We start from the raw sequence: 27,243 nt of genomic DNA on the forward strand, positions 1-27,243 counted from the left end.
CCCTACACAGCCCACCACAGGGCGGACCCACGGGGCTGGTCACGGACCACACTGTTCCTCTAGGTGACCTACACAGCTGGACGGCTGGTCACGGACCACGAGGGGAGCGGAACAGGCAAGCCTCAGTGCCTCTTGGAGACATCAGGAATCACGAACATTTGGAGAAGACATGAAGGAATTTGGACATCACAAAGTGGAACTGAAGACATCACAGAACTGGAACTAGAACTAGAACATCCATGGACGAAGATCAGAAATGCCAGGCAAGAGCTGGAGACGGAAAGTCCTTGAGAGAACAAGCCCCTTGCCGAAGCACTGCCTGAATGCAGAGGAAGTCCTTTTGTAGCCCAGGAACAAGGCAACTCCCTGGGAGGAGTCCCGATGGGCCACACCTGGCAGGCCCTATAACTGAGGAGAAGTGCTGCGGGCCGGCCCCTAGAGAGAAGGGCATGGCCCAAACCAGGAAGTCCATGCAGATCAGAGCAGGCCTCAGGCATCGAAGGCCTCCCAGGCCCTGGAGCAAATCCTGGACAGTTCATAGGCGAGACCCCGGCTTAGGAGCGGCCTCCAGGAAAGAGGTGAGAGGCCTCCTGTAGCACAGCTACAGGAGGATTCATAACACACATTACAAGTCAGCAGCCCAGACTACAGTCTTATAAGGTCCTCCTGCAGTTTTTTATTATCATCTATACACTTTTTCAAAATTTTGAATTATTTTGTGGCATCTGCAATTTTGATCACCTTGCGCCCTTTTCCAGGGAGCATTTATATAAATGTTAAAAAAGAAAACTATTAATTTGGAATAGTATTTTCAGTCAGTTTAGTTGGATAGCTCTAATCAAGTTGTCTCTTTTTTTTAAGCATCATTCTACTCAGGTATAATCTTCCACACAAATTTTACATTTTAGCAACCTCCGACATATGAAATATATTGTTCATCTAAGTACTGCAATGTCTTACAATTTTAAAACAAAAAACAAACAAACACAATTTGTATCACCTATCTTGAACATGTACAGAAACACATCAGTGTTTTACAGGATTTCCCATGAACATTTGAACTGACACAATGATCTGGGTGGTAAATACAGCAGTATTCATTGCAATGGCTTTTAATGTTCCTCTGAAGCAGGAATTTTTTGCCAAAACATGGCCATGTTGTCACTTTAGTTTTAATTTAGGAACCAGTTTATTTTATTTTTATAATTTGTACTATTGAAAGTTATGTACATTTGCATCTGTGATTAGTAATGGCATAATTAAAATGTCATACTTATGTTTGTATTTCATTTATGCAATTGTTAAATTTGTGATAGACTTGTATTATATATCTTGCCTTTAAGTGGCATAACAAAGCAGCCACACTACTTTAAATGCTAAAGTAGTTGACAAGAATTGCTGACTTCTGGCCTGAGAAGACAGATCACTAGTTCAGCTTTCACATTATTACTGATATCTTGGATAGTGAGATTAGAAGCCTAGTAATGAAATTTGATGAAGATGCCAATATATTGTATATAAGAATAGAGAATATAAATCTACTACAATGTGTACTACTTAAGCAGTGTAACAGCGCTGTTTCTTCACTGACCTGATGAATTAAGCAGAACTCTCAAAAAGTAGTCGCAGATATATAGAGCTAGTTAAAAAAAAAATAAATATATATATCTATCTCACACAACTTGTTTGCTGACCCTTATTTCTGCATTTTCAAGTGGACTAACATGGCAACTACAATACTTTATTCAAAAGAAACTGGAAACACAAATGTTCTAGGATCACATGGAAACTGATCTTCAAATTTTTAATATGCAAGGCTATTAGACTTCAGAACTAGAAAATGAATGAAGAGAATTAAGAATTCATAGAGTGAACTTGTATTTGCTTCTAAAGAAATAGGTTAGACTCTCTCTTTTAATCTATTATTATTATTATTTTAATAAAGCACTCCATGCCACTGAATTACATGAAGGCAGTGCACAAATCTCACCACTGAGAGAACTGATCCATACATATTTCTCAGAGAAGACAGTGAAAACCTAAAGACACCTTTCCCTGATCAGAAAGTTAAGGAAGAGATACTAAACGAGGTAGGAAAAAGCCTGAAGTAGGATGGATGTGTGACAGTTTTATCAGAAGTGTTTTGCACAATTAGCCCCTAAGTCAGCCAACATTTAAATGCAGCACTCAAGGGGACTTTTTTTTTTTTTTATATATATATGAATATTATAGTTTGATGTTACTTTGGGTAGAACACTTTACAGTGTAATGCTTCTGATACTAAAACCTTTGAACGATTGCAGGATAAATTTACTGATGATGAAAAGGTTGAGGCTAAATCTTCCAGTAGTTTCAGAGTATACTGTTCTTTCTGTGCCAAGTCAGGCTACAAAATGCCACAACTTGCAGTTTCTCTCCCTGGACTCAAAAGTATTTCAAGTGGTGTCTGGACAAAAATGAATTTGCATAGCTAAGGGGGGGGGGGGGGGGGGGGGGAGGGACTTTTCCCCTTTTTCTCCATATTCGGAGGAGACTTGCAATGCCTCATCTCATGCTGAACTTCAACACAATTGTCTCCAATTCATTTTAAAGTTGCAGCTGTCAATCACAGCTGTTGAATATCACTGCGCTGAAATGAGAAATAATCACATTAAATAAAGAAAAAAGTGAAATGCAAACTTTTACTTACTTGGGAGAGTGGTTTGGCGGGCTTGGCCAGTAAACTTCCAATATATATGGTATTTGGAAGAAGTGGACGAGGAAATTCAATGGTGAGGTCCGTGTTGTAAATCCACAGCTCCGACTTTTGGTACAGGTCAGACAGCGTAGGCCTGGATCCTGCCTGGAAATGGGCCTCGATCACATGGTCAAATTTAGCTTGCAGTTGCATGTTTACTACTTGGTACACGAAATAAATGAAAACGTTCTTTACACGTTCCCAGAAGTCCATGTGATCTGAAAGAAGGGACCGAGGCATTGGAATATAGGACAGAGGTCTGGGAATATCAACCTGGCCAAGGTTTATAAATGTTCCAGGGAAAAAGGCAATGAACGGCAGCCCTAGCTTTTCTATAACCAGGAATACGCAGGGATTAAATGCATCTATTATGGCAATATCAAACTTCTCGTGCCTTAATGAGTTCAGGATCGCAGACTGCTTCAATACAATGTTACACTGGAATGCGAAGTGGTCCATGAGCTCCAGGTAACAACGTAACCCAGCTCTGGGGAAAATAAACAGAGCAAATTAATTTTGTTATGCTTAACCACTGCTGAAGATTACTCAATAACATTTAACTAGGCAACAGATTAAAATGGAGAGAAAAGGATAAATTATTGTGCAGAATCAATGTAGCAAAGCTGACCAGAAATGCAGAGCTGACCACATCAGCACATATTTTCCTCCTTATGCACTTGTGTATAAAACAAGAGCGAGATCTGGGATATGGATCATATCCGATTATCTCAAGGTAGCCAAGCAGGTGCCTAAGGCAACAGCAAAAGCCAGAAATGCTCAGATGCATTGAAAGAGGAATGATCACAGATAAAAAAAAAAAAAGGTGTCATTGCCCCTGTATATGTCCCTGGTGAGACTTTTATTTATTTATTTGCTTTTATATACCGAGATTCAGCTAATGCTATCACGTGGGTTTACATATAACAATATGAAAATAAATAGATACAATATAACAAATTATAAAACAGAATGGGATAAACATTACAGTGTATACATATCATATGTGTCACAGCGTGATCAATGAATAAAAGGGTGTTAAAAAGAGGGAAAGTCATGAGAGGGAAAAGTTAAGGAAGGTAGTGAAGGAAAAGATATAAGAGAGTGAATGAGGGTTCATTGATCTTAAGATACTATAAAAGCTTTTTTGAATAGCCAAGTTTTTATTTTTATTTTCTTTGAAAGTTTTAGTATTTTGTTCAAGTCTTAAATCCATGGGTAGAGTGTTCCATAAAGCTGGTCCTGCGATGGAAAAAGCACAGTTTCTTGTAAATTTATAGTGTGTTGTTTATAGTGAGGAAGTTAAGAGAAGACCAGTATTTGTAGAACATAGGTTTCTAAGTGAGTCCTTAAAAATAAGCAAGTCTTTCATCCATTCTGTTCTGTTATCATAAAGAGCTTTGTGGATCAGCGTTAGGGTTTTATATGTTATCCTGTGACAGATTGGTAAGCAGTGAAGTTGTTTAAGTATTGGAGTGATGTGTTCAGATCTTTTACAGTTGGAAAGTGATCTGGCTGTTGCATTCTGTAAAAGTTGTAGAGGTCTTATAGTTGAAGTTGGAAGGCCTAGAAGAATTGCATTGCAGTAATCTAGTTTTGAAAATATTAGGGCCTGCAAAGCTGTTCTATAATCTTCAAAATGTAGAAGAGGTTTAAACCTTTTATTAAAGGAGGAGGCAAGATGGCGGCACAGGCGGGTCATAGATCGCATCGCTCCGGTATTACCTCAAAAAAAATTTTATTTTCTACTGAGATATGCCATCAAAAAGAAAAGGTAAAGTGAGGATTTTCCCACCTGAATCCTTACCACCTCCGAGGCAGCTTGACATCGCGCGGCTTATGCGCCAGCTGGATTTAGTGGAGGGAGCCGGGGAGTCCGGTGTGAGCCCTTGCGAGAGAGAGCGGGGAGCTCCTGCGGAAGAGGTGTCCCTCAGCCCCGACGCCAGGCCGCCTCTGGCACAGCGTGACCCCGACCGAATCTCTCCCCAGTCGCAGGCTGATGTGGCCGGGGCGACGGGGGGGGGGGGGGGTGTGGAGAGTGATTCGGAGCAGACGCCGAGAGCGAAGGAAGCCACCCGAGAAGGCAGTGTCCCGGTAGGAGAGGCACCTTGGAGGGCTCCAGAGATGGTGACAAGCCCTGGAGGAGGAGGAGGAGAAGGGCTGCTGCCAACTGGACTCCTGATTGTCAAGCCGCCCATCAAGCTAGGTTGAGAGAACATTACACAAATCTCACCTTTGGGTGAGTTTCCTCACTCCGAAGGTCATCAAATCTTCACAAGAGTGCACTGTTCTGTTCGTACATCGCACTCTGAATGTCAAAGTGGCCCCTAACCCCTACACTAATACCTAAACCTCACCTCGAGTAGCTAGGTGGGCCTCATATAGAAGTATAAATACGTATCTAGTATGAGGGCCTTATAGCTAGTCAGTCTCTCTCTCTCTCTTCCCCCCCACCCAGGTTCTCTCTCCCCTAGCAGCTTAAAATGCTATTTGCAACAACATCACAAAGTGCAATAAAGCCATATTGCACGGCTTAACACAAATGAAAAAAGTGTAGTTAAAATCCACATTAAAGCCATGTGATATGGCTTCACAAATTGTGAAGCTGGCCCACTTGGCCAGAAATCCCGCCCCAAACTCCTCCCCTTTTCCTAATTTGCATTGCACCATGCATTATAGTGTTTTCGCATGCGCTAAAGGTGCTTTCTGCATGCGAAAACGCCATATAGCACTTTGATAAATGACCCCCTTAGAGAGCCCCGCTGGAGTTTGACTCTAGCGTGTGGATGTGATAGGGACTCAAAAAAAAAATGTTATTGAAGTTTGTTAGTTTTAAACTGATAGTGATCTAGTTAATGTAACATAACTTCCTCTCTGAAGCCGGTTGAACTTAAACCTGGCTGATAGGAAGACAGGGCCACTGTTAAGCGGCTGTTACTGCCTGAATTTAAAGGAACCCTTTAGGAGTCTGAGGATCCTATATTGATTTAAAGGGAATTTCTTAAGCTTAAAGAAATATTGTAAAAGCTGAGGCACAGGTTAAAAATTGGCCAGTTCTGAACTGTAGGCAGAGGGCCATATTTATTGCCTAAGTGCCTATAACTAAAGCTTTGAATTTTATTACCTTCCAAAGAGGTTCAGTATATGTGCACAAGTAAACTATGCTGATGCATAAAGACCCCCTATATTATAATCTATTTGCATTTTTAGAGACTGTCTTGGTTAAGGGTTTAGTTAGAGGGCTTATAATTATTCATTTATTTGTATTAGGTACGGTTTAAATAAAAAAAAATAGAATAGTTTCTTTTAATTAGTTTTTTTAGATAGGTAGTAGGTGTCTGAGGAAGACCTGCAGTGGAGAAAACTGGAGTCTTTGAAAAGAAGAAGAAGCGAAATCTGAAAGAAAGGGCCCCACCGGTGTTCAATTGGTGAGTTCACTAAAACAAAGACAAAATAATTTTTTGTAGGAAAAGGAGAACAGACCTGAAAGAGTGTTAGAGGTTATGAATAAAGACTGAGAAAGTTATGAAAGGAAAGAAAGATAAAAAAAAAAAAAAAAGGAACAAGAAAGTTTACATTATCTGATATTTTCATTGAATCTACGAGGAATTTAAAGAACCTATTTTTAGAAATAAAATTATAATAAAAAGACAGGACACATAAGTTTAAAGGATAGAGAAAGCAAAATTTGTATTTATACTTATCTGACATATGTTGTTGACTCTGGACTTGGGATATTTTCAGAATGTTATAACACAAACAAAAAAAAACCCCAATAAAGAATTATTTGCTCTAATTCTACCAATTCGAGTCTGAGTGTTTTCTCCCTAATTATATTAAGATAGTGTACATTTTCCTGGTGATAAAAAAGAAGTGTAAAATTTCAACTTTTGGTTTCTAATTCTTTATTCTTGTAAACCTTTAGCCCCACTGCTAACAAGCACCCCTTCCATTAGAAGGCCAGGTTAGCGACTACTCTAGCGGGGACTCAGGGTATGAGTGTTCCCAGGGGGCGGGGCTTACATTAGGCAATGGGCCAACAGTTATATAAGGCAAAGTAGCTAATTTAGGACAGGTTATCTCCATAACTGCTTCCCGATTCCTGGACAGGAAAAGCTCCGCTGCAGTTCCTGCTATAGACGTGCCTCATCCGCCCCCACTCCTACATTGGGAAAGTTCTGCTCCCTGACACTTTCATGGCAAAAGCTCTGCTTCCGATCCTCCTCCCAGTCAGACTTAAACACAAATTCAGGAACCTTTATTGGAATGACAATTTGCACGTTATCAAAGTAGTACTGTTGCCAGTTTGTTGGAGGAATTAGCAATAAGAATGGTAATAAAGCCAAAAATAAGGAATAAATCCAAAATAACACTGGGCAACAAATTTTCACAAAAGTCATGTTACGGAAATGAAATTAATCAATTCTTATACATTTCCATGTGCTAAACATGAATGTGACTGTGAAAATGCAAAATTGGCTCTAGTTTTTTTGTAATATGCAATAATATAATTACATCTTGAATTGTTTGCCAATAGTAGGAGACCTACGGTTAATACAGTTTGAAAAATGAAGTCATAGACTACGTCTTAGATTTCTTTGCTTGTCTCTTGTACACCTGTTCGGGAGCATCTCTGCGGAGTGTCCAGCAGTAGTCAGCCAGCATGAATATTTCAAATGCTCACCCTTTCTGACTGGGCTTCATATAGTACACTGCTGACGTCAGCTTACTCAGCAGCAGCATGGCAGTAGAACTGCATTGCATCAGAAAATGATGTAATAAACTCTGGATGATGTGTGCATGATGGTATTATGCAATATTACATCATTCTAGGCTTATTTACAGTCCTACTGGATAAATTTACATGACTAAACATAGAAAGTGAACCATATTAAATATCTTCAAAACGAGAGTCAATAAAAACTTTTCATGGTCATCTTTGTGTTCAGCACATCAAGATACTACAGAGTAGGACCTTTTTAGGTCAGTAACACTTTCATTGTTGCCCAGAAAGTCACTCACCCAATAGACTTATAATAATTACTAAAAATACAATACCAGATATTTATACAAATTTATTTATTTAATAGTTTTTATATACCGATATTTGTTTTCACATTACATCGGTTTACATTACAACAAATGGAAACAGAAAGGAAGTTACATCTGAACTATATTCTCAAAAGAGCAAGTTGATCGGTATAACAAGGCCGATGAGAAGGGAGGGGGGGAGGAGGGAGGAGAATGCAGTAAGCGTGAACATAGAAGAGATAAACGGGTATAGCATAAAATTATAATAGAATTAAGAGACAATTAATTAAGGTAAAATTTAAAATTAATAAAGCATGCATAAGGTTGAAATTAAAATTAATATTGGTATACTATATACAAGCATGTACAAGGGAGATTGTAAAGGGGAGAGACATAATTACAATAATAGGCAAGTTACATGACCATCGTGTAGAGGGGGTAAAGGAAAAACTTGTAAGACAAGAACAGTGTACTGGTATTTGAGCGAAGGGGGTGTAGGGAAATTTGACACGGATTCGCTGAAAGGAGAGAGGAGAGGAGTTAGTTGAAGGCCTGTTTGAAGAGCCAGGTTTTCAATTTTTTTTTTAATTTGCGTGCATGATTCAGTGCAGAGGTCAGGGGGCATGGTGTTCCACCTAGAGGGGCCTGCAATGGAGAATGCTCTGTCCCTAGTGGAGGAGAGGTGGGTCTGTTAGATGTATGAAAGCAGAGAGAATTGTGTAGCCAGTGTGTACTATCGTTGATTAGTGTTTTATATATGAGGGATAGGGTTTTGTATTGAATTCTCGAGGCAATTGGGAGCCAATGGAGATCTTTTAAGATTGGGGTGATGTGGTCTTCCTTGCGTGTATTGGTGAGAATTCTGGCTGTGGCATTTTGTAGTAGTTGTAGAGGTTTGATGGAAGAAGGAGGGAGTCCAAGCAGGAGTGAGCTACAATAGTCAATTTTAGAAAAGATGATGGTTTGAAGTACAGTTCGAAAATCAGAGGTATGAAGGCGTGGTCTCATTTTTTTTAAAACATGTAGTTTGAAATAGTATTCTTTCAGGTTGGATTTAATGAATGGTTTTAAGTTTAATTGATTGTCAATGGTGACACCAAGGTTTCGAGTGTGTAAGGAGAAGGGTTTGAGTTAGGGTGTGGGGTTGTAGTGGGTGTGGGCATTGTGGGATATGAGGAGGAGTTCTGTTTTGGAAGGGTTAAGCGCTAGGTTCATGTTAGTGAGAAGATGGTTGATAGAGGTCAAGCTTTTGTCCCAAATCTTTAGGGCCTTGGGTAGTGAATCAGTAAAGGGGATGAGATTTTGGACATCGTCCGCGTATATGTAGTGGGAGATATTTAGGTTGGTTAGGAGTTTGCAAAGGGGTAACAATTAAATGTTAAAAAGGGTAGAGGATACTGCGGATCCTTAGGGAACACCGCAGGTAATGTTAATAGGATCAGATTCATTGTTACCTAGCTTGCCCTTGAATTGTCTGTTTTTGAGGTATGATTTCAACCAGAGAAATGCTGTTCCTGTTATGCCGATGTCAGAGAGTAATTTTAACAGAGTGTTGTGGTTGATGGTATCGAATGCGGATGATATGTCGAGCATTGCCAGGAGGAAGGAGTGGCCATTGTCCATGCCTTTCAGTATGTTGTCAGTAAGTGATAATAGGAGTGTTTCTGTACTGAGGAATTTACGGAAGCCAAATTGGGATGGGGACAGGATGTTGTGGTTGTCAAGATATTCAGATAGACGGATGTTGACTATTTTTTTCCGTGATTTTGGCAAGAAAAGGTAGGTTTGAGATAGGTCTAAAATTGGTTGGATCTGTGGGGTCGAGATTAGGTTTTTTTGAGTATAGGTTTGACAACTGCCTGTTTTAGATATTTCCCCAAACTTGGGATCTTGGAGAGGATTTGTAAACAAGTAAGATTCTGCTAATTATGGGCCTTATTTTCCAAACGTATCGCATGCGGTAAGGGACGTTTCGCATGCGAAACGTCCCTTTTCGCGTGCAATACCAAAATGGGGGCGGAGTCAGCCCCAGAAGAGGAGGAGTCGGGGCGTCACTGGGGCTGACTCCGTGACAACGGCGTGCACAGCGAAGGTAAGTGCCTTTTCGCTGCCTATTTCACTCCCAATTGCTACACCTCCTATGGTGGCGCTATTGGGTGTGAAACCGGCAGCGATCGCACCTTGACGGTGTGATCGCTGCCGGCTAGCGCAGGCCCGCCCCCCGTTTCGGCCCCCCGCCCCTCATCTTCTAAAGTATCGCAGGCCTGCGATACTTTAGAAAATGAGGCCCTATGTTTGCAAGAGTAATATAATAGGACTCAATTTGCTAAAACAAATTCCCTTACTTCCAACCCAGTTGTCTCTTTTCCACACTTCTCTCCTTAGACTGCTTCTGCTTCCCACCCCCTTTCACTGTCTGCCCACATTATAGTTGACTTCTTCCATGAAAAGACTGACAAGATAATCATGAATTCCTCATCAGACCATCTCCTCACACCATACTTTCTTCTTTTTCTGAAATCAGAGAGAAGGAAACGGACCATGTTCTCTCTTCCTCCAAACCTACTTGTTTCTCAGACCTCATTCCCACCCATATCCTTAGTTCTCTCTCTCCTGCAATCATCTTCTCCATCTGTCACATCCCCTCTTCCTCAAACATGCTGCGATCACACCACTCCTCAAAAAATCTTTGCTGAACCTTAGCATCCCACCATCTTCCTCCCTTTCACATCCAAACTGCTTAAATGTGCCATTCCTGTCCCCAATCTTGACTTTATCATCTTAAGCCATTCTAGCTCCACTGCTGTCTGGCTTTGCTCTCTACATGCCACAGAAACTGCTCTTGCCAAAGTCACCAGTGGCTTCTTTATGGTGGAAACCAAGGGCCTTTACCTGCCCTTCAGAAATTCCTTTTGCAGTTCAGAGAACCATGCCTTCAATTCCTTCGCATAGTCATCCTCAAAAGAGCACGTGGTAATCTGGTAATCCTTGGGATCTCTATTAGTATATCCACCTAAAAGACAGAAGTTTACATTTTATTTATAAATCCTGAATATTGCAAGTTAGCATAGAATTGGGTCAGCAAACAAGTTGTAGGTGATACCTTTTTGTTGGACTAATTTAATATATCTGTGATGAACTTTCGAAAGTTATCCTGTGTCTTTCTTCCCAGCATTAAAGTTTAAATAGTGCAGAGTCATCTAGGTCTTAGGCTGCCTGCATATGCCATTACAGCTCAGTAAAGGGAAAGGGAGAGGGATACCAGAGGTGATGAGACCCTAAAGCTTTACAGTTGCAAGAGCCTATATCTGACAATGGGTGAGAAAGCAAAAGTATGTATCAAGCCTTTTGTGTTTGTTGTAAATATCACCAAGAGCTTGTTGGTTGAACTTTAATTCTATATCTCGAAATAACTGGTGCAACTCAAAAATAATTCACACCAGGACTGATTCATATCAGTTGCCTATCCAATATGGATTCTTTGCCGGCTGCAATACCTTTCACTGGACAACATAATTACCCAAAAAAAGGAGAGATAGGTTTGAAGAGCAAGAGACTAAAGGAGGGATAGTAGCAGAGTAACAATCCATTCATTCTGACCCGTTGAGATGACTACTATCTAAAGCCACCTGACATCAGTTGAGCAACACACAAAACACCACGAACACATTTTGCTCTCATAAAAAGGCAATCTGGCTGTAAAGGAAAAACAATCTTTGCAAATGGATTGACAATTTTACTGGTTGGGTGAGCATGGTTATAGAATCTTACACCTGGTGGTGCAGTATATGTACCAAAATCACAAAGGGATCACCCAAAAAATGTTTTAACCCAACACCACTTAATGATTACTATTTCTCATATTTTTTGTTTTATCTTATTTACCAAAAACGTTTATGGACCGCATCAGCAAGCCTGACAACGTACTTTGATGAACCCAAAGTCGTCCGGTCTGATCAATCATCACTAATGATCAGACGATTGATCAGACCGGACGACTTTGGGTTCATCAAAGTACGTTGTCAGGCTTGCTGATGCGGTCCATAAACGTTTTTGGTAAATAAGATAAAACAAAAAATATGAGAAATAGTAATCATTAAGTGGTATTGGGTTAAAACATTTTTTGGGTGATCCCTTTGTGATTTTGTTATTTTGCAAGCAGGATCATTTGGCTCTTTTTTTGATTATTTGTTAGGTGCAGTATATGTAACATTATATACATACACAAAAGGATTTTTAAAAATCTAACTTTTCTTTATCCAACATTCCAGTCATTCAAACAGAAGACTAAAGTACACCAACAAACATTCAACCTATATATTTCTGCCATGTATTATACTCATGTTTGCTAGTAATAGTAACTATAAAGATATGTAAAGTTATTCTAACTGCTCAGGGGATATGGAGCTCATTCCTTTTAAAAAAACAATCTGTAAGTAAGCAGATATCCTGTGCCATTTATCTGATGTCATATATATATATCCCAAATACAATTTTGTACTAAAAGTCAACCAAACTATTGTACTTCAGTCCCCTTTGTGCTCTATCCCAAATATTAACGTATGCCTCTCTCTACAGTGAAGGAGGAGTTTCTTTAGCCAATTCTCTTTTATACTGGAATCTTTGGATCTCTGTACTCTATATTAAGACATGGCTTTAAACAATGCAACTTTGAACTGCACTAGATCTCAGAGAATGTTCAGTTTCTACAGACTAAATAAGAGATTAAAATTAATATACAAATAAGCAAAGAAGGGACATTCAGGAATGTCTGCCATTTCTACTGCAAAATGGCTGCCATTTTGCAGTAGAAATGTACTTTCTGTTGTACCTGGCAAAGAGAAGGCATCTCAGTCCGTTTCCAATGTTGTGCAATAGCCATCCTAGTTGCAATAAAAAATTGTTGACAAAATGACATGTGTATTTTATTGACAGATGGGGGTGGGAGGCCCAGTAACATAAAACCAATGTCCTGGTCTCCTCGTTCCCCCAGAAGTCCTTCAAGCCACATCGCTACCTTCTTCCATAATTGTTGGACATGCTCGCATGACCACCACATGTGTATAAAGGTGCCAGGATGGCCGCATGCCCTCCAGCAAGATGCTGAGATGTGGGAATATCTTTGGTGTAATGTATGCGGAGTGAGATACCAACGAGTGATCATCTTGTAACAGTTCTCCTGCAACGAAGCTGATACAGAACATTTGCGAGCATTGGTATAAACCTTGACCCAGTCATCTGCTTCTAACGTTCGCCCCAAGTCTTCCCCCCATTGCTTCACATGTGGAAAAGGCTGTGTCTCTCTTCCCAGCATTAAAGTGTATCATTTAGAAATCATCCCTCATTTTGTATCAATGTCTTCACAATAGTGGTGTTCTAATAACGCCCTGTCTTAAAGAGGTCAATATCTGTGGCGTGTGCATAAAATGGTATACCTGGCAACGCTAACTTTCTTTTTAACCATTGTCTTACTTTATGAAATACCCCAAGTCTCTTGTCCTGTATGTTTCTTATTAGACTGTAAGGTCTATTGAGCAGGGACTGTCTTTCTGTATGTTTGTACAGTGCTGTGTGTGTCATATAGTGCTACAGAAATGTTAAGTAGTAGTAGAATGTCAAAGATTTCTTTGAACAATCCAAAATCTACAAAATGCTTAATTTTCACATGCCTATGCTAGGGGTTTGTCTAGTGCAGGGTTTCTAAAACTGTGGGTCGGGACCCGAAATGGTGTCACAAAACCTTCAGTTAGGGTCACAAGTGCCTCAAATGCCAGCGCTCTTCAGGTGCCAGCATTAATGTGGAAGGCAGCATGGGCCCTGCAAGCCAGCACACACTAAAAGGCCCTGCAGTGTCACTGGCCTTGCATGGATTTCTGTGGTTAAAGAATATCGTCTGCAAAAATACTCATTTGCTTTCATGTTACAGCTTGCCACATTTTTATGTTCATTGCCAGGATATTAGTACTGACTGAGCATTTGTCATTGGCTTGGTATATATCTTTGTAAGAAGTAAAAGATCTCTTACAATCCACAATATTCACCAATGTCAGCAAACACCTCTGAGCTATTATGGCCAAATAGGGAAAGCAATCTTTCAAGTTGCACCAAACTTAATAATTTCATAGCACATTGAGGCCAATATTCAGTAAGCCAGTGAGCAGATAAGTTATCTAACCTTGCATCCTATTGATCCAAGTTCACTTGATGATCAATAGGATCTTTATATGTTGTTAAGCATATATGGTATTCTAAAAGGATCACAGAAGCTGCCTCCCACTCACAAGTTACTCTCCCTACATGTAACCCTCTAGTGCCATCATGCAATTCTGTGAAACATTTGCCTCTTGTTGCTTAAAAAAAACCCAAAACAAAACAAACCCCAAACACGCCTGGGTGGTAGAAGTCTTCTCTCCATTAGAATGAGTCAGTCTCTCTAATCTACATCTCATCTCCTCTTCTTGGGGCAAATTTTCTCTTACAGCAAGTTCAGAAGTGACCTCCATACTTAGTCAGATGAAGGACAACTTCTGTGTGTTTAATTCCTGGTCTTCTGTCCTGATTAAAGTCTTGTATTCTGAAATTGGTCCCTTTATTATTGATATGTTAATGCTTCACTTTCCAAGAAGTTTTACCCTCCAAGCTGAAGATAGCTGCTATTTGCCCTCTGCTAAAAAAAAAAAAAAAGGCCCATTTGGATTCTTCATATCCAGTAAATTACTGATCCATTTTCTCCTTACCATTACTAGCCAAGGTCATTGAAAAATCGTTCACACTCAAGTTACAGGAGTAAACATCAATACATTTTTGGACAGTTCACAGTTTGGATTCCGATCATGTCAACACAGAGGCATTCCTGGTATCAAGTTTTGACACCATCCACAGGTGTTAAATACCTCTTAATCTTGCTTGACATATCATTGGCCTTTGACACCATCAACCATAATCTACTCCTCTATCATATGCAGGCATCACCTCCACCATTTATTAAATGTTTTATATTCTGCTTTTTGCACTTTTTTCAGCACTTCAAAGCAGATTACATTCAGGTACTGTAGGTATTTCCCTATCCCCAGAGGATTTACAATCTGAATTTGTACCTGAGGCAATGGAGGGTAAAGTAACTTGCCCAAGGTCACAAGGAGTGACAGTGGGACTTGAACGCTGGTCTCCTGGGTCATGGCCTGCTGCTCTAACCACCAGGCTACTCCTCCACTCCTATTCCATCTACTCCTGGTTCTCTTTCTTCCTTGCTAATTGTTCCCGTCATAAATTGATTGGCGATATTTTGTCTGTTCTATATCCATTAACTACAGGTGTCACCCAGGGTTCTTCACTCGCTCCCATTCTCTTCAATATCTATCTTGTCCCCCTTTGTGCTGTTCTATTCAGTTTAGATGTGTCCTTCAAACTTTACATGGACAATATCCAGTTTTTTTTCCCCTATTGCCACCACCACACTCAATCTTGCTTTCGAAAAATTGACTGTTAGTCTGACCAACATTAAGGATGGACGTATGAAAACAAGCTCTCTTAACATCAAGAAAACTGAAATCTTGTTCTTATCCTGTGTTGCCTCTGTAGATATTCTCATAGTTATTTTGTTTGATGGACACTCCATTCCAATCCAAGCTAGTGCCTGCAACCTGGGGGTAATAATTTACGCTTCTCTGTCTTTGCTCTCACATATTAATTCTGTGATCCAGTCATCCTACTCCAAACTCCAGTTATTGCACTCTCTGAAGCCTTTTCTATGTGTGGTGACCCCCTGGTCGGCCACTAATGTCTCTAGTTCCCTACCCTAGAAGTTAGCTATAAAGGAATACCACCGTTCAGCACCTCCTCCGGAGACTGTCTGAGTGAGTGGACCTCTCTCTATAAGTAGGGGCTAGGATTATAATAGGTGTGGTTTTGAGTTTAGATTTTTTTGTAGAGAGGGGAGATCTCCCAGTTGTCTTTTTAAGTGAGGCCTCTCTCTTTCACGGAGTCTATTTTTAGAAACTAGTTCTTGCCAGGTGGGATCAGTCTTTAGTTTGAGGAGGACTTTTAAGAGTTTTACTATTTTTGAGTGTTGCTTTTACTGGCATGCAGCCTGGGTCCCTCCAGAAGATGGCCATTCCCTGGATTCAGAGGCCAGGGCTCTGACCTGCCCAGCACCCTTCTAGGTCAGAGGGATTACAGCGACAGTAGCACCCCAGAGGTTTTTGGACAGTTTGAGTGAAGATTTCTCTAATTTGAACAGGTTTTTGTCACCCCCCTCCTCTCCAGTGAAAACTGGGCTAAACAGCTTGATTGCTGGCATCAGCAGACATTTCCCTCTGCGAGGTCATTAGAACAGATTTTGGAGGAAGAAGGAAAAAGACCAGAATCAGAGACCCACTACTGGATCTCCCCCTCTGGACCCCGGCATAGGCTGGGTAGAAGCAACACTGCTGGTAGCACTGTTTCAAGATTTAAGGGGATCCCCAAGCAGAGCAGGATTTCCCTAAGGTTTTGGGCTTCCCCACCCACTCAGTGCAGGAGTGTCAGGAAACACCCCAGAAATCTGAGTCATCACCACATATTCAGAGGGAAGAAAACAGGCAGCTCTAATCTCATTTATTTAAACCTGGACATTGATTTAACTTTTTGCCAGATCAGTAAATATAATTTGAACACTCAGTTATGTGTCCTGCTCATCTGTCCCAGTCAAGCAGCCCTACAGCACCATTTCAAATAAACAGATACACACAGGTAAAAGAAGTACCTCACCACCTGGACCATAAACATCAGCTTCCCTCCACAGAGAGGATCCACATCTTGGGGGCTACATGAGGGGAAAGATGATAACAGTGCAGCTAGCCCCCTGACATACAAATTATTTTTGTGTGCCTTTTGAGAGAGAGATTACAACTTCATTGATTTTTGTATAGTGACAACCCTTTATCCTGTCCTCACTTGATTACTGTAATGTCTAGCTTTTATCTTCAAGCATTACAATTGATTCAAAACTCTGCTGCTAGATTGATTTCTGAATCTTCATTAAGTGGCAGACAGCGCAAAGTCCTTCAAGTCCTTATTAAATCATGGCTGTTTAGACAAGCTTTTTTATTAAGCCTGCAGATGGTTTTTTTGTCATATTTTGTCTTTGTACTGTCTATTACTACCGATTTTATGTAAATTATATGATTGCGCTTATGTACATCATCCAGGACATAGTGTTGCGCTCCTCCCGCGGCTGTGCCACGGGAGGTGCTTACCTTTACAGCCCGGAGGCCGCAGAAGCAGGGGCCTTTCCTGCGGCATGGAGCCACAGAAGCAGGGGCCTTGCCTGCACCCTGGAGTTGCCAACATCCTCTGCACTCCGTGGCCCGGGAAGGCCTCATCCTCTGCTGCGGCCGCCTCCAGCTCCTTCTCCGGTGGCCGGACGCCGCCACTCCTCGTCGGGGCCTGCCTTCGGCCCTTCTCCGGCTCCTCCTGTTCTCCGTCTTCTCAGCGGCAGCATGGCCGCTATCCATGGTCCTGCTCAACTTCCTCTAGGGGCAGACCCACTGCTCCTCACCAGATTTAAACAGCCAGCCAGGTGTGGTCCTCCTGGATTCCTCCCAGGGAGTTGCCTTCTTCCAGCCCTATAAAAGGGCTTCTTTGCCAGTCAGTCCTTGCTTCGGCAAGGGGCTAAGTCCTCCCAAGGACTCCTCATCTCCAGCTTTTGCCTGGCATCCTTGATCTTCACCCATGGTTCCAGTCCTGATCATCCTGTGCCTCTGGAGACTCCTTGTTTTTAATCCGAGTTCTATGTTTTATCTGCTCCTGAATCCAGTCCCGACTCTGGAGGATCCGAGGGGTTGCTTCACTCCTGTGCTATGAGACCTTCCAAGCCTGTCCTGCTCCCCACGTGGTCCGTGACCAGCCATTGGGCTGAGTAGGGCACGTGGAGGACAGCGTGGTCCATGACCAGCCCCTGGGCTGTGTAGGGCGCCTGAGGGTCTTGCTCGTCCCCTCTGTGTCTATGCACAAGTCTTCAAGGACTTTCCTCGTCTACGCCTACTCCAAGTCTTTATGCCTGTTTCAAGTCTTTATGGACTTTCCTTGCCTGTTCTTGCCTATCAGACTTGGACCGTCCTCACCGCAAGGGCACATACTCTCCTTGTCCCATGCTGGAGAGCTCTCAATTGCGCTCGTTCCCTTCGCCAGCACAACACATAGGCGATTAATAAATCCAAATAAAAAATAAAGATCTCCCCCATCCTAGCAGACTTACATTGGCTTCTGCCTGACGGGTTAAGTTTAAAACACTCAATCTGATACTCACGGCTCTTTATGAGCTTGCACCATCCTGTACTGTATCATTCATTTGTGCTTACCACCCCAGGTGCTGTCTGCACTCTTCTACTAATACCTGTTATAAATTGTCTCACTAAAACAGGTTTGATTGGCTACATTTCATAAATGGATTTTTAACATAGCTGGTCCTACCCTATGGAATGAATTACCTGAGGTGATTAGATCTGAGAAAGACCTGCTCTGATTAAGAAAAATAGTCTGAGCCCACCTTTTCCACCTTGCAGTCTCTGGTTGATTATTGTAAAGCAATACAGTGGTAGGCGGTTGGCAGCTTCCAATGCTTTTTTTTTTAATTTATGACTAATGTTTTGCTATGATATGGCTTTTGTTCTGTTATTGAATTCTTTGTTGGTGATGCAGCCCTCTCATAGATTTTGTTTTGATTTTATTGTGAATGTGTTTTGTAATCTGCTGAGATTTGTGAATCAAGGGAATCTACATTTTATAAATAAACAAACAAACCAACCTTGACTTGATAACTTGTCCCAGATATTCAGCGGGATAAACATGCCACTGAGCATACTCACTTTGGGGCTGATGCAATATTTGTGCGCAGAAAATGGGCACTTAGTGTTGAGCGCCCGTTTTCCTAATGCATGCCTAATCACCTCTCCTGGGCACAAGATGCAACATTTAAATTAGGGGTTGCACAAAAAGGAGGCACTAGAGATGTTTTGTGCATCCCTAGCACCACCTCAGCATCAGGCATGCAGGAGAGGTGGCCATCAAGTGGGTTGGGAAAACGGACGCACAATCTACAAGCGTCTGGTTTTTCCTGCTACCAGCATAGACATGTACAATATAAATGGCCTGGACAGTGTATCTTGTGTGTATAATGGGCGGATAGTTTTTTTTTTTTTAAACTAAATCTGCTTTATATGGTTCCTCTTACTTAGTATCACTACAATACTTTTAGGAGGAATCACAGAAAGCAGGATTCCCCCCCCCCCCCAATGTGCCCTTGAGTGTGGCATACCTTTACGTCAGCCCTAGGCTGGCGTAAATTTGCTGCATTGCAAAGGGTGCATTGTCCACACGGGAAACTTTTTGCATCGTGGGGATTAGCTACATAGTGTTTTGGATGCGTCAATCCCCATATTGCATTGGGTTTATGGATGTATGTCCAAAACATGCACTTAAATGTTTGTTAAACAGTGCACTAGCTGCTGCACACGGTATTACATTGGCCCATTAATGTTATCTTGCTACCTTGAACCATCTAATTTTCATATCTAACTTATTCAGCTGCACATGGATGAATAACTACTTGCTCCTTTTTGAATATAGGGCCTGATTCATCAAGGTATTTTGCCATAGATACAGAATAGCCTTAGTGAATCAGGCAGATAGCTGATTAAGTGTCTGCAAAACAAAATAAAAAAACCCCAAAAACTTAAAAGCAACTTTTGGAGACTTCAGGCCTGACCCCTCAGACCTCATTCCAGAAAATACTTGCGAGACTAGTACTTGTTCCTCCCCACTCCACCATACATATAAAAAACAAAGGAGCTGCCTGCCTTGCTGTTGGCCCGGGAGAGGACTGCAGGAACAGCGCGGCTGCCTGACGCAGACGCCATTGAAGGCCTACTTAAAGAGGCACCCTGCGGCGCGCTGATAAATGTTCTTGGGGTAGTTGCAAGCCCAAAGGGTAGGGCCTGGAACTGAAAAAGTGTTTGCCTAAAACATATAAATGAAGAAACCTCTGATGGGCACTCCAGATAGGGATATGGAAGTAAGCTTCTGCCAAACCTAGGGAATTAAGAAATTCTCTTCTTACTGTCATAATGACTGAACAGAGAGTTTCCATTCTGAAGTGGGGCAGCTGTAGACACTTATTGACCCCTTTCAGGTCTAGGATCGGCCGAAAGGAACCATCCTTCTTTGGTGCTACAAAATAGATTGACATTTTCCCCCGACCTTATTTATGAGGTGGCTTTGATGCTTTGTAATCTTAGTAGGGCGATGTATGTTAGAGACTACAATTCAAGTTATTAACGCTGATTTAAGGCACTTCACCATGTTACATTTTTCAAATCGCAGATTCCACTGAACAATATGTCCCAGCTAGACCTTTGCGCTCTGATGGACTAAAATTTAGTTAAATGTGCCTCCCCTTACGAGCTGCAAATTGCAACAAACCAGACTGAGAGCTTTCTCTCGAATAGGGCCTGTACTTCGGAATAAATTACCTCCAACAGTCAGAGCCTTTGAGGATATATAGTTTTTAGAAAGCAACTTAAAGCATTCTTTTATAAAAGTGTCTATGATATAGATTGTTTATTCCACATTATATTAAGAAATACGATAAATGGTGTTTGTTTTTATTTATGAATTTTTGTGCCTTTATCCGCATTGCTCAATTTGTTATTGGAATTTGCAGAGTACAAGTATAACCCCTTTTTTTGGAGGATTGCTCCTCGTAAGGGCACACTACTAATTTTATATCTTCTGGGGCTGCTCCGGCTAGAAAGTTACATCCCATGCTGACTCTCAATCCTGGGGTGGGGGGGGGGGGGGGGAGAATTCTTTTTATGGGGAGAAGCTCTCGTTTATAGCTCAGACAATGAAAAAAGATCTCTATAGTATGTGTGTACTGTGGTGGTCCTCCCATGCGGTGAGTGTGTGTAATAAGTAGAGAGAACCAGGTCGGGGTGTTTAAAATAAAAGTTTACTCACTAATTTATAATTATCAAAATCCATTTATCCAAATTGATGAGTATACATCTGAATGGTGTTACAAGATAGTTCTGGGTAGATAGGTGTCCTTGTCATAGACATCTGGGTAGAGCCCAGAGTAATTTTAAATGCGCATAACTCTCCCAGTGGCTGGTGGGAATCCTATTGGAGGTGTCCCATTCTTAACTGAAAAATCCTACCTTTAGCTGCCTTCCTCCTGGACATCCAGCCTCTCCTGGTCCCTTGGGTGGAAATTTGGATGGGATCTCCTGCTCTAGGTCTTCCTTCACTCAGTTGTTTTCATCCTTTAATCTCTGAATTTTTGGGGAACTTCTCTTCAGGAGAAGTCAGTGGGATCAGGCTATTACCTCTGCACTGAAATCAGAGGGGGAGGGGCGGGGAAAGATCTAAAAACCTCCACACTTAACTAGAGTCCAAAAAAGACTTTAAAGGTTAACTTGATACATTTTCCTAGACTGGTAGTCACGCTGTCACTGGTTCCTGTCTTATTCAGGTTGTGAATGGGTTCACTGGTCTTCAGCCCCTCCCCTGAGTACAGCCAGCGAGGATGACTTTCCTCAAACAAGGTGACATACAGTCCCTTCTAAAACAGGATCCCTCTAGCCTTCACTGTCTCTTGCAGCAGAATCCCATCACTGGTGCTTGCCTACCTAGGGTTTAGAGTAGGGCCCCTGGTGAGAACCTTTTCTGCCCCAAAGGGTTTCAGCTTTCAGTGAGAAGGCCCCTCTGGCAGGGAGTGCACGAAGAGGTCTCTCTTCTAAAAGAAAACTCTTTAGGGCAAGGCCAGGAGGCCCCACCAGAGTGTGTAAAAAAAAAAATATATATATATCCTTACTCTCAGACTGCTTCATCAAACTGAAGCCACAGAGGTAGATCTTAAGTAAGTACGCCGGATTTTATAAGATACGCGCATAGCCGCGCGTATCTTATAAAATCTGGGGTCGGCGTGCGCAAGGCTGCGCAAAATCGGCAGCCTGCGCGCGCCGATCTGCGCAGTGTACATATTACCTAACTTTGCAAATGGCGCTTCTCTGCTACAGGACACAAGGATACCACAAGGAATTTGATTGAGGCAAATATAAATTTAATATTGCATATCTTTGGGAGATACACACTGCCAGACCTTCAATACAGAGAAAGCTCTACAGCCTGTGTCTCCCAGTATCTTGTAAGAGCTGTTATTATATAGATTCAAACTGCTAAATGCTTGTGACGAGGATCACCTATGCAATATGACAGTGTAATAAGCTGACCTTCTCTAGCCTGAGAAATCTCCTCCCTCCTTAAAAGTTCCTTTGTTTAGCATTGCTTTGATGTGCTCTGTTTCTTTTGAACTTCTGCAGCCTGCCTCCGTTCCCTCAGAGGCCGCTCTGAAATCGAAGCGGCCTCGGAGGGAGCGGCCTCGGAGGGAGCTTTCCTTCTGCGTCCCCCCACCTTCCCCTATCTACCCCACCCCCCAGCCCTACCTAAATCTCCCCCTACCTTTGTTGTGCAAGTTACACCTGCTTGAAGCAGGCGAAACTTGCGCGCGCTGCCTTGGCATCCCCAGCACAGTCTGCAGTGCCGGGGGACTCAGGACCGCCCTCCCAGCCTGCCCCCGAACCATCGCCTCGCCCCCGGACCCGCCCTGGACCGCCCCCGACCCCCTCGGACACGCCCCCTCCCGCCCCTTTTACGAAGCCCCAGGACATGATATTAAGTCGGAGGGTGTACAGAAAAGCAGTTTTTACTGCTTTTCTGTGCACTTTCCCGGTGCCGGAAGAAATTAGCGCCTACCTTTGGGTAGGCGCTAATTTCTGAAAGTAAAATGTGCGGCTTGACTGCACATTTTACTTTCTGTATTCCGCGCACATACCTAATAGGGCCATCAATATGCATTTGCATATTGAGGGCGCTATTAGGTGCCGCGGGTTGGACGCGCATTTTCCGCCCTTTACTGAATAAGGGGTAAGGGAAAACGCGCGTCCAAGGGCAGGTTAACAGTGCGCTCCGTTGGAGCGCACTCTACTGTATCGGCCTGCTAGTAAGTAGAATTCAAATCTTGCCACAAGGGTACGCTTTCCCTGTGGAGGCTATGGCCAGTATAACCTATAAACTTATTCCACTGCAGGTCATATATGAAATACATCACATTGTAACCTAGGTACAACCTTTGGGCCCATAATTTCTGTAACTGAATAGTGATTTTGAAGTAGGGGCCAGCACTGCCACTGCTGGAGATATATGGATGCTGTCACTACCCAGGAGTGAGGAAGAATGCTCTCACCATCCTATCAATCAAACATAACTGGAAAAGTATTACATTAATAGCAGCATATCTCATTACCATCCCTGCCATGAAAAGTCATTAGATATTATTTTCTTCAATATTTTATTTTACCCATTATTACAAGTGCAGCATTGAGAGGAGATACTAATCAAAATATCCTATCCTCAAACAGAAATTACTTTTTAAAAAATTTCTCATCTTTTCAACTTCTTCATGTTAAATTACTTCCTATCAACAATATGAAAAAACCGCCCAATGCCATTTATAAATTAAATGTAGATACACACTATACAGGCCACCCACCTGTCTTTTCCCAGCTCACTAATTGTCTTATATCAGAATAATAAATCACCTTTTTAAAGATAATACAAACTTATTTATTAAACAAATATTATCCTGTAAAGGTTCCAAATAGCAATGCACACTGCTCTCTCCACAAATGAAATCATTCAAAACATACCTTAATTTTTCATTCACACCAACATACCCCATTCACATCTGTACCCCATTCATACATACCTTTACCTCATTCATACATACCCCATAAAATACGTTCCAATGCCTACCCCCAAAAAGCACAACATTTTTTTTTTTTTTAAATACAAGGTTGCAAAGGATATCCTAACAATTTTTCACCAGAGGAGAATATCATGAGTCCAGCAAACATATACTCAAAGTCCACATGTATCCTTGTCACCTCCACAGGAATACTTGCTGGTTACTATATTGATGATAACATACTCCAATTCTTCAAAACGTTGTGCTTTAAATGCAAAGGACTGCTAATTATAGTTGTCGGTCACACGCTCCACTTCTCCAGCGAAACCTGCTTCACAGCACACCCTATGCTTAAAATGCACAAACTGTTAATTGCAGTTAATGGTCAGACGCTCCATTACTCCAGAGGGACTTGCTTCACAGCACACACGACGCTGCAATTAACAGTTTGTGCATTTTAAGCACAGTTTGTGCTGTGAAGCAAGTCTCTTTGGGTGTGCTGTGAAGCAAGTCCCTCTGGAGTAATGCAGCGTCTGACCATTAACTGCAATTAACAGTTTGTACATTTTAAGCATAGGGTGTGTTGTGAAGCAGGTTTCGTTAGAGAAGTGGAGCGTGTGACCGACAACTATAATTAGCAGTCCTTTGCATTTAAAGCACAACTTTTTGAAGAATTGGAGTAGGTTATCATCAATATAGTAACCAGCAAGTATTCCTGTGGAGGTGACAAGGATACATGTGGACTTTGAGTATATGTTTGCTGGACTCATGATATTCTCCTCTGGTGCAACCTTGTATTTAAAAATATAATGTTGTGCTTTTGGGGGGTAGTCATTGGCATGTATTTTATGGGGTAAAGATGTGAATGGGGTATGTTGGTGTGAATGAAAAATCAAGGTATGTTTTGAATGATTTCATTTGTGGAGAGAGCAATGTGCATTGCTATTTGGAACCTTTACAGGATAATATTTGTTTAATAAATAAAAGTTTGTATTTTCTTTAAAAAGGTGATTTATTATTCTGATATAAGGCAATTAGTGAGCTGGGAAAAGACAGATGGGTGGCCTGTATAGTGTGTATCTACATTTAATTTATAAACGGCATTGGGCGGTTTTTTCATATTGTTGATTGACAGACTTTACCGCGTGAAATAACGGCGGTGAGTTGGGCAGATACGTTATGCTTTAGTGATGCGCAGCTGGGGGAAGTGTTAAAAGCTCCCTCTATTTTTTCACAGAATGTGGAACATATTGGGACTAGTTCTTGGGAAAAGATCATTTGTTTGAACAAAGACTCATTAGAAATGAAGCCCATGCAGGGACATTGATAGAATATTGTAGGGTCCAAAGATTTCCTAGGGGGCTCCGAGTTCAAAAAGAACCGCACCTTTATAATGAAGATGCGGACTTTGTCCGTGATTGGAATATGATTTTAAATAAGTGTGCATTAGACTTAATGCTACTTATTATAAAAAAGACACAAAGTTCAGAACTACAGCTTAAAGCAGATTTAGAAATGGAAATAACTTTGGAAAAATCTAGACTTTCGATGGAGGCCTGTGCAAAATTTGAAGAGGATTTAAAGAATCAGATGGAGGAATTCTCGGTTGAGATCAAAAAGTTTAAGTACTCCAAGTTTGTTAGAGATGAGATGGACTACAAAAGGGGTTCAGTGTATCAGTGGATGGGTTTGAATGGTAAACAAAGAGATAGGCGGGTAACATTCCAAAACTCATCTGATGATTCATCAGGGGAAGGAGGATGATTTGGCAGTGAGTATGAAGGGGAACAGGGGTTTTAATGGAATGGGAGAGTCAAGAGAAACATATTCAAACTCACGTGGGGGTCAGCAAGGGTAATCAAGGGAAATGCGCTCCAATTTGCGTGGGGGTCAACAAGGGGAGCCTTTTTTAGGCCCAAGAGAGACCCATTCCACTTCCCGGGGGGGCAACAGGGGGACAGGACCAACGGTTGGAATTGGGGGAAATGTGGGTGGGAGTCTAGCGACAACACACGACCTCGGACCAGATCCCAATGGCAACGGCAGTGGTAAATCTATCTTCTAAAGTGTTGACCACAGACCAATTACGAGTATTAGAGTTGGGTCTTTCTTTTATCCCGACAAATCACTCAGATCAATTTAAATTTTTTGTAGCAATTCATAGGTTGATTAGGAAATTAAAGATAAGATTGGTTTTTTTTAACAATTGTGAAGCGAGGCCGAATGATCGATCTTTAGTATAGCCCAAATGACATTGGATCCCTCCGGGTCCTGTAGATCCGACTATTCAGACCTTTTTTGCATTGGTGGAAAGGGATATTGAACCATTGCATTGGTGGCCCCAGTGACAATTTAACTAAATCGGAAAGGACGGCTCTTAGGACACTTCAGTTGGATAAGGAAATTGTGATAAAGCCACCTGATAAGGGAGGTGCAGTATTTGTTATGAACGCAGGTGACTATATGGCTGAGATTGAAATGCAGATATCTGATAGACATTTCTATCTGGAGTTACAGCGAGATCCTACTGCAACCTTAAAAAAAGGTATAGATAAGGTTTTAGAGGGGGCATTGGCATGTAATTGGATTACGCAAAAAGAATTTAAATTTCTGACTGAGGGTCCGGTTGTTCCAGTCTTATATGTCTTGCCAAAAATTCACAAAAGACTTGATAAACCGCCTGGTGGGCCAATTATGTCGGAAAAGGGATCTTTGAGCCAATATTGATTTTTGTGGACAGATTACTACGGCCATTTGTGGAAGCTCAACCTTCATACATTAGGGACTCTGACATATCATTTCAATATTGGAGAAATTTGGGATTCAGTTGTCCAATATATTAATGGCAACTTTGGATGTCACATCTTTATACACAAACATCCCCCAAGGGGAAGCGATTGGGATAGTGAGAGAATGTATGATGTTAAAGGGAGACAGGAATAGGATTCCCATGGAATTTATAGTGGGGTTAACAACTTGGGTCATGATGGAAAATTATTTCTGTGTGGGGTGGCGATGGGGGCATCAATGGCGCCTGACATTGCCAACCTCTATATGGGATCTTTTGAAAAAGGGATTATAGCCGAGTCACCACACAAAGAAAAGATCAAATTGTGGAAGCGTTTTATTGATGACATTCTGGTCATTTGGGAGGGTTCCACACAAGATTTTGATGATTTCTTATCTTGGTTGAATGTACAAAATCCTAACCTTAATTTTACAGCTGAAATTGATGCTAATATATTTCATTTCCTTGATATTCAAATCAGTATAGAGAACAATAAATTTGTGTTTACAATTTACAGAAAAGATACTGATCGGAACACCATTCTGCACTTTAGGAGTTGCCATCCGGCCTCCCTGAGAAAGAACATCCCCACGGGACAATTCCTCCGTCTTAGGAAGTTGTGTTCTTCAAATGATGAATATAACTTAAAAGCTGGGGAAATGTTCCAAAGGTTTTAGGATAGGGGGTACCCAAGTAGAGTTTTAAAAAAAGGGAGATGGGCAAATATGGTTTTGTTATTAACACCCAAAAAGAGTGACAAGGAGTCAACTATAACATGCATTTTACCTTTTTCTCCTGATGCCTGGAAGGTATGTAAGAGCATTAATAAGCATTGGAATATTTTGAAATTACATCAGATTTTTAGGGATGAAGCAATGTTTGCATACTCTAGAGCCATAAATCTCA

General features: G+C 41.5%; 1 protein-coding gene across 1 annotated transcript in view; it reads right to left on the minus strand.

The window, feature by feature from the left end:
- Positions 1-27,243, minus strand: part of UGT3A2 (UDP glycosyltransferase family 3 member A2) — a 137,607-nt gene that overhangs the window by 80,254 nt on the left and 30,110 nt on the right. Inside the window, exons 3-4 of the mRNA XM_029578847.1 lie at positions 10,658-10,778; positions 2,690-3,224 (exon numbers count right to left, since the gene is read on the minus strand). Of these exons, the coding sequence (XP_029434707.1) occupies positions 2,690-3,224; positions 10,658-10,778 (656 nt within the window). The remainder of the gene's footprint in view (positions 1-2,689; positions 3,225-10,657; positions 10,779-27,243) is intronic.

This window comes from Rhinatrema bivittatum, chromosome 1 (assembly GCF_901001135.1).
Source record: "Rhinatrema bivittatum chromosome 1, aRhiBiv1.1, whole genome shotgun sequence".
NCBI classification, from domain to species: domain Eukaryota; kingdom Metazoa; phylum Chordata; class Amphibia; order Gymnophiona; family Rhinatrematidae; genus Rhinatrema; species Rhinatrema bivittatum.